The 8,371-nt window shown below is 44.4% G+C and overlaps 1 protein-coding gene across 1 annotated transcript; it reads left to right on the forward strand.

The window, feature by feature from the left end:
* Window positions 1–3,832: 3,832 nt before the first annotated feature.
* Window positions 3,833–5,857, forward strand: CUNH2orf74 (chromosome unknown C2orf74 homolog). Its single transcript, XM_027387735.1, has 4 exons — window positions 3,833–3,981; window positions 4,329–4,442; window positions 4,916–5,090; window positions 5,687–5,857. The coding sequence occupies exons 1-4, from the start codon at window positions 3,833–3,835 to the stop codon at window positions 5,855–5,857; spliced, it is 609 nt and encodes a 202-aa protein (XP_027243536.1).
* The last annotated feature ends 2,514 nt before the right edge of the window (window positions 5,858–8,371 follow it).

Consider the following 8,371-nt stretch of genomic DNA (forward strand, 5'->3'; position numbering starts at 1 on the left):
TACATGTGAAACAAGCTTGTTCCCTAACTTGAACTAATAAATAAAAAGACAAAAAAAATTCTATTTTGTTGTCTTAAGTGTGGGTGTGTATGTGTGTTTCTGTGTGTCTGTGTTTGTCTGTGTGTGTGTCTGTGTGTGTCTGTGTGTGTATGTATGTCTATGTGTATATGTATATGTGTGTATGTTTTTCTGTGTGTGTATGTGTATGTGTGTATGTGTGTGTATGTGTCTGTGTCTCTGTGTGTATGTGTATGTGTGTATGTGTGTGTATGTGTCTGTGTCTCTGTGTGTATGTGTATGTGTGTCTGTGTGTGGATGTGTATGTATGAGTGTGTGTATGTGTGTGTGTGTGTCTTTGTGTGTGTTTGTGTGTGTGTGTATGTGTGTCTGTGTGTGTGTCTGTGTATGTGTGTGTCTGTGTGTGTCTGTGTGTGTATGTGTCTGTGTGTGTATGTGTATGTGTGTGTGTGTGTATGTGAGTGTGTCTGTGTGTGTGTGTGTGTGTGTCTGTGTATGCCTCTGTGTATGTGTGTGTCTGTCTGTATGTGTGTCTGTATGTGTATGTGTGTGTGCCTGTTGTGTCTGTGTGTGTATGTGTGTGTCTGTGTGTGTATGTGTGTCTGTCTGTATGTGTGTCTGTATGTGTATGTGTGTATGTATGTGTGTGTATGCATGTCTATGCGTATGTGTGTCTATGTGTATGTTTGTCTGTGTGTCTATGTGTATATATGAGTATGTGTGTGTCTGTGTGTATGTGTGTGTCTGTGGATATGTGTATGTGTGTATGTGTTTCTGTGTGTGTATGTATGTATGTGTGTGTATGTGTCTGTGTCTCTGTGTGTGTCTGTATGCATATGTGTATGTGTGTATGTGTGTATTTGTGTGTGTGTGTATGTGTATGTATGAGTGTGTGTGTCTATGTGGGTCTATGTGTGGATGTGTATGTATGAGTGTGTGGATGTGTGTGTATGTGTGTCTCTGTGTGTGTGTCTCTGTGTGTGTTTGTGTGTATGTGTGTGTGTGTGTATATATGTGTGTGTGTGTCTGTGTATGTGTGTGTCTGTGTGTGGATGTGTATGTGTGTATTTGTGTATGTATGAGTGTGTGTCTCTGTGTATGTATGTGTGTCTGTGTGTGGATGTGGATGTGTGTGTCTGTGTGTGTATGTGTATGTGTGTGTGTGTATGTGTGTGTATGTGAGTGTGTCTGTGTGTGTATGTGTGTGTCTGTGTATGTCTCTATGTATGTGTGTGTGTCTGTGTGTGTATGTGTGTCTGTATGTGTATGTGTGTATGTGTGTGTATGTGTGTCTGTCTGTCTGTGTGTCTGTATGTGTATGTGTATATGTATGTGTGTATATGTGTGTGTGTGTTTGTGTGTGTGTGTGTGTGTGTGTGTGTGTGTGTGTGTGTGTTCCTGTGGGTGCAGAGGAGGCAGTGGATTCCCTGGAGCTGGAGTTAAGGGTGGGTGTGAGCTGCCTGAGGTGATTGCTGGAAACGGAACTTGAGTGCTCTGAGAAGAGCAGCTGGTGCTCTCAACACTGGGCATCTCTGCAGCCTCCTGATCCCTTACGGCCCTTTTGTGTTTCTGCTGAATTGGCTGTACTCTTCTCCCCACGTGAGTTTTAAAGCAGGCATATTTGGCTACGCTCTGGAGAGCCATCCCTGAGTGACTGCAGCCTCACTGAGCTTACAGTCTCATGGTTTAAAATAGGATTTAAAAACCAAATTTGGACAGCTCCTATTTTGCAGAACTATAGTAACACATACAAATCTATGTTTGCCATCCCCACATCACAGTCCGTGAAAGCCCTCAGGGATCAGGCTTATCAGCTCTCAGACATGATTGTACCCTGCCTGCCTGCCTCAGGTCTCCCCTCTGTCAGTGGGAATGATCCTGGAAACAGCTGCTCGCAGAACTCCAGCACTGCCCTGTGTTCACACTCATACTCATTCCCCTTTCACACTGAGGGTTAGTGTCCACACAGTGGAGGCAGAGTCCCAGAGTTACGAACACTGTTTGGGGTTTGCCTAAGTACATACCTTTATGGCCATTAGGAGGTCAAAACAAGTCATTTCCCTCTCCTCAAAAGCATTCTTTATGTGTAGAAGACGGGGCAGACTCTAGATCTCTCAACCACATGGAGCAGGAAGTGCCTCCATGTAGGAGGGTTGACTAGAAGAGTTCTCCAGGGATTGTCCCAACTCTTCTAGGAGTGGCACCAATGTCCTCAGATTGTACAAAATGGCCCTCCACTCCCACACACTGTCCAAGGATGAAGAGCTTGAAGTCCCCACTTTCTGAAGGAAACACTGTTGCTCTAGTCTAGCCAAAGACCTCTTCTATAATATGAAAGGTGTCCCCTCCAAAGTTCACCTCTGACACTCTGTCCCCAATGTTGTAGTGTTAAGGCCTTTGGGTGAGTTTGGCAGAGCTCTGTGGACTCAGCTGTCTCAAACAAGGGCCTGTGGAACAGTTTGTGCTCTGCCACACAGACATAGAGCACACTGCATAGAACACTCCTTCCTGAGGGAGTATGAAGCTAGGCGCTGGCTAGAAGAAAGAAGCCTGCCTCAGGCTTCTTCCTGCCTCAGCTTTGAAGAATACATTTCTGTTCCCTTCATGCTATCCACATGTGATCCTCTGAAGTCACAATGCCAAGTGGATGAGCCTCCCGACCAGCCTCACCTCAACCTTTTTAGATACTTTATGTTGGCTGCAGCTGCAGCACTCCTTTTTGTTTTTGACAGGGTTTTGATACATGGTGTTCTAAACATAATCTTCCTGCCTTAGTTCTCATCACCCCAATTGCTGGATTAGGATCTCAGGCCTATGTCACCAAGCCCAGTATTGTTACATCCTCTCTCAAATTGCCTTCATCTAGGAAAATCCCATCCTATCCTTACCCTCGCTGCCATGGGGCATCATTCATGCCTACTTGGTTAGGTCTCCTACCTGGTTAGGTCAGGCCTGCATTCACCATCTGACTTAGCGTCTTGTTGTATTCCTGCTTCCTTGAGCTGTGGCCTTCGTAACAGCTGGCTGTGAGTCTAGGAGTCCTGCACAGCGTGATGGGATGAAGAGCATAGGCCATTCCTTCTGAGAAAAGCCCTTAAGAGTATACAGGGCTGCCGGGAGTTGGTGGTGGACGCCTTTAATCCCAGCACTCGGGAGGCAGAGGCAGGCCGCTCTAGAGCGAGTGCCAGGATAGGCTCCAAAGCTACACAGAGAAACCCTGTCTCAAAAAACCAAAAAAAAAAAAAAAAAAGAGTACACAGGGCTATAGAAGGAAATTTTTATAGGAAGGTGGATCAGTTGAACACATCAGTGAAAAGATCAATCAATGAGGCTTGAGTCAGGAGAAGAAAGTTGGAATCTGGAAAATTCTGGTCTAAAAAATAGTTAAGACAGTGCCAAGTAGCCTCCACTCCACACCTCAGAGAACTGCTTTAATCCCCAGCCCCAGATCATGTCTCTGTCTCAACAATTCCATGGTTCTGTGATGTCACTGAAGAGAGAAGAATGGAGAGCTGGGTCCGTCTCCAGCTGCTCCAAGTCCTCTCGCCTTTGGGTTTTGGCAATTTTGGGGTGAGGGGAGGTGAGCTGAGTGATCAGCGTGTCCCAGCTCAGTCTCCCCTCTGGCCACCACAGCCCCTTACCGCCTTTATGAAGAGAAATTAGGCAAAGTGAGTCACTTCCACCAAAACCACCCAGGCACCCTCTGTGAGGCTCACCAGAGCGGTAGGACAACAATGAAAACAGTCTTTTATTCTTCTGTTTCTAGAAAACATAAAGAACAAGAACTCTGCATTCAAACTGGGCTGGAAAAAGAATGTTTGGACAAAATGGGGTTGATAAAATGGATGAGAATTCGAAATCGAACCCTATGTTCTTTGAGACCACAACCATCACCTTCTTCGTCATCCTCCTCATTTGCATCATTTGTATCCTCCTTCTATTGGCAATTTTTTTTTATAAATGGTATACACCCTGTTGATGATCAGGCATCAAGTTACAGTAGCAAGTGTACCTAGGAATAACAGGAAATCACTGTAAATAGAACAAGGAAAAGACAAGCTGGTGCTACACACCTGTAATCCCAGAATTTGGGAGGTGAAAGCAGGAGGATTAGTATTTCAAGGTTGTTCTTTATTGCATAGAGACTTCAAGATCACCCTAGGCGAGGAGAGACCCAGGCTCAAAACCCCAAATAAAATAAGCAGTGTAGCAACCAGCTGCTGCTTCTGCTTCCAGGGTTTACAAGTGCCAATTCCCTGCTTAGAGCGGCACCTTACTATACGCTTTTCTGAAGTCTTACTTGTTCTTAGTTTCACAGGCAAGACCACTGAGGAGCCAGCGAAGCCCCCTTGTACCGATGAAAATGAAGGTGAAGATTGTTTATTTGCCAGTGCAAAGATGAACAAACCCAAAGATCAAGAAAAGTGAGTCTAGGGAAAGGGCTCAGTGGGTTGATGGCTTGCTGATGAGGCATGACAACCTGAGTTTGGCTCCCCAGCACCCACATAAAAAGCAGTGTGCAACAATAACACCTGTAACCCGAACTGGAGGGCAGAGACAGGCAGATCCCTATCAACCCAGACTAGTTGTGAACTTCAGGTCCAGTGAAAGTCTCAAAAACAAACAAACAAACAAAAATAAAACAAGGTGAAGTGACATCCAGATGACAACTAACAACCTCTGACCTCTACACACATCCAGTCAGATAAGCACGTGTGCGCACACACACACACACACACACACACACACACACACACACACACACACACGAATACATATACACATACACACATACTCACACATCCTATAATAAAGTGTGGCTATGCTAGCCATTTTTCTATGTGGTAATGTTGACTAAGATGTATGAATTTTTAAAAACTGCTGGTGGTTTTCCCAGGGTCCTACTGCGCTTGGTAAACATGGACATGCCAGTGAGACCTGGCATTCTTGTCCAAAGACAGAGTAAGGACGGCGAGGTGGCCTCACCCTTAGGAGAGATCACCGAGGCAGAAGAGGACAAACACAGACAGACATTAGAGCCTTTGACGAATGCTGGAGAAACCACCCTTGAGGTGACGTATGTTCTGCTCTCAGGGGTTGTTTAGGTTTGATGAAGAGTCACCCATGTAGGGATAATAAATTAGATAATAAATTAGATATGGCATTGTCAAGCTGGAGACTTTCTGTTTTCATCTTTCATTCTTATATTCCTGTTTTTCTTAATATTTCCCTGACATTTTGTTTTCCTTATATTTCTCTGTAAGTCATCTTGGATCTAAACTTCATGTCACATGAAAAACTGGGATGCGTGTCTACTGTCCCCCTGCTGCTGAGCCCAGGACAAGACCTGTGTCCTTGCTGCAGTCCTGGGATCTTTGACATCAGCACACAAACACTTCCAGAACCTTCATGAGCTCCCACATGCCTCCAGACCCATTCCAAGACAGAATGCTGGCCCAGATTGCTCTCAACCTTGATGACATCAGTGCAGGCTTCTCTAGCCATAGAACCTGGCAACTGCGTGTGGTGGATCATCACTGACGCCTATGCCATCTGAAAATACCTTCTCTATTCTTGTTCATAATGTACATTTGACAATGCTTTAAAACCTGGGCTCGTTGTTTTCATAGGTCAGTCATTCATATGGTCTGTCCTGTTCTCATTGCAGGGTGAGAGTGCTGAGAAAACACCCGTACATGTCCACAGAACTTCAACCGCTGAAAGCCAAAAAAGACCTTTAAAAGGAGTGACGTTTTCTAAGGAAGTCATTGTTGTGGATCTCGGAAACAAATACCCCACACCTCGAAGCTATTCTCGAGAACACAAAGAGAGAAAGTGAAGTGCAGAAAAGGCTGTCCGTGAGAGAAATGAAACCTTTGGCGTTGGGTTGACTGAGAGTACGGGGTCATGTCAAAGAGGCAGCGCGATGAGCAAAGAGCAAATACAGAGGGTATTTTTACTTTTGTCGGAAAGAAGTGAACTGTGCAAAATTCTGTACGTAAGATACTGAGCTCAAATATAGTTTTTAAAAAGAAAATCTGAGTTTGGTAAGTTGACTATAATAAATGTCCTTAAATGTCTGTCTACTACATCACTGAGTATTGTGTTTGTTTGGGGGTTTTAGGCCAACTTTGGATGCTTTCATCACGGGCATTCATGATCAGATGTCACTGCAGTTGTCATCATGGGAACCTCTGATGACTAGGTCTGGGTCCTCTATGCATTGAATACAATCCAGAACTTTTTTGTACTGACCACTGCATTATAAGATTGGCTCAAAAAAAAAAAAAAAAAAAAAAAAAAAAGAACCAACAAAACAAACCGCTAAATTGGCAAACCTTAGAATAAGCCATTCTTGTTGGACATTGGCAGGGTACCCCCTTCATACCAGCACTTGGGAGACAGAGGCTGGCAGATCTCTACGAGTTCGAGGCCAACCTGGTCTACAGATCAAGTTCCAGTACAGTACAGAGAAACCCTGTCTTGAAAAAACGAAAAAAAGTAAAAGAATAAACCATTCTTGATTTCTTTCATTTAAAATTGTCAGAGGTGGCCACGGTGATACATACCTGTAATATCGGCTACTTGGGAGACTAACTGAGGAAATTGAGTCTAAGAGTGTAAGACCAGCCTGGGCAACACAGCAAGACTCCAACTCTAATAAATGGTAATGTGTTGTCCAAATGTGGAATATGACAGTACAGACCAGAATGACCATAGGACCACAATAAATGTTAGCAAAATGTATCAGGGCATAACAGACAAAAACCAGAGCTCAGCACTGGCTCCAGGGCTCCACACATCGTTATGGCCTGGGCTAAATAAATAACGATCGAACAAGGGCTGCAGAAGTCAGAATGTGGGACCAGTGTGAGCAGGTCCTGAACAGCATGCAACGCAGAGAGAACGTGAAAGACACAGCCCAGGCATGGCAGTGTGGGAAGTGCGCTGCTTAGAGCTCGGGGCTGCCATCAGGAGAGCTGAGGGTGCCTGGGATGTACTGGGCAGCCAGGGGGCTGTTAGAGCTCCAAGTGAGGCAGAAGCACCATAGGAAGATGGGTTAAGTGGTCTGGGCTGGGAGAAGAAATGTGTAGAAATGTTCAGAGTCTCTGTTCTCAACAAACATTTTAATATCTTATCTAAAGCTGACATTAAAATTTTGACTTTTACTATGGTAAAACACATATAACTAACTTAGTGTGCAGTGGTGGTAAATTCATTTACATTGTTGTACAATCATCGTCATCCATTCACGGAAATCGTGTGATAAAACTGGAACACTGCATGCCAGTATTAGCTCCTGGTCCCTCCTCCCCAGTCCCCGGTGCTAGGACTTTGTCCCTGTGAATCTGACTGTGTCACGCACCTCACACAAGTAGAACGCATGTGTGTTTTCTTCTGTGACTGGCCTGTGTCGTTTAGCGCAGCGTCCTCAGATGACCTAGGTCTCGCCGCCTTCCAGAACAGCATTGTATTTGTGTGTGCCCATGCTAAGCTCACCCTCCCTCCGTTGATGGACAGTTGTGTTGCTTTCATCTTTGTACTATTGTAGTGATGCTGTTATGACTATTTACCATTTAGGAAACTACAGACTTATCCACATACCTATATTGCTGTGTGCTCCAGTATAAATTTGTAGTTTCAATGTCTGTATCCATCTCTGCATTTATGGAACCAATTTACTTCATCCTAAACTGATAAAAAAAAAAAAAGAGGTGAAATTAATACTTAAATGGTGTGTCTGTGACAGAGCGTTCCTGCGTGGGTCAAGGCTTGGTGAAAGTTCCATCAGTAGCTGTTATAGTCCAGGCATGCAGGCTTCCAGAAGGCCACCAGCCTCAGAACTGTAACACAAACAGCAATGTCATCAACGACATATGGCACTTAGTGTCTTAATGTTAACTTAAATTTCATTGGTTTTGTGCTGCTGTCTGCATTTCACTTGGTTTTGTTGTTATCTTGGAGTCTGTCAGTACCCAGGCTTACATTTCTATACATTTAGGTAGAACAGTGATAAACAGTTTAAGGCAGTAGTGAAGACAGGGATCCATGAATGCCTTCTTGCATGGATAAGGCATTGAAGAGCAACGGGGAATGTTCTAGTGGCAGTTCCAGTGAGGAGGACATAGACCCTGCATTTCGAAGTGATAGTGTAAACAGGAGTTTGGAGATGTGAGAGACTGCCCTGTTGGAACCTTAGAGGAGTGATTAGTGGGGGAAAAAAAAGAGAAAGAAAGAAAGAAAGAAAGAAAGAAAGAAAGAAAGAAAGAAAGAAAGAAAATTAAGTGGTGTGCCTGTACTCCTAGCACTTGAGAGACTGGGTCAGAAAGGAGTGTGAATTTGAGGCCAGCCT

This window comes from Cricetulus griseus (assembly GCF_003668045.3).
Source record: "Cricetulus griseus strain 17A/GY chromosome 1 unlocalized genomic scaffold, alternate assembly CriGri-PICRH-1.0 chr1_1, whole genome shotgun sequence".
Lineage (NCBI taxonomy): Eukaryota > Metazoa > Chordata > Mammalia > Rodentia > Cricetidae > Cricetulus > Cricetulus griseus.

Coding starts and splice junctions, on each gene's coding strand:
- CUNH2orf74 (XM_027387735.1), top strand. CDS start 3,833: ATGTTTGGACAAAATGGGGTTGATAAAATGGATGAGAATTCGAAATCG. Junction 4,443..4,915: donor AAACCCAAAGATCAAGAAAA/GTGAGTCTAGGG, acceptor TGGTTTTCCCAG/GGTCCTACTGCGCTTGGTAA. Junction 5,091..5,686: donor CTGGAGAAACCACCCTTGAG/GTGACGTATGTT, acceptor TTCTCATTGCAG/GGTGAGAGTGCTGAGAAAAC.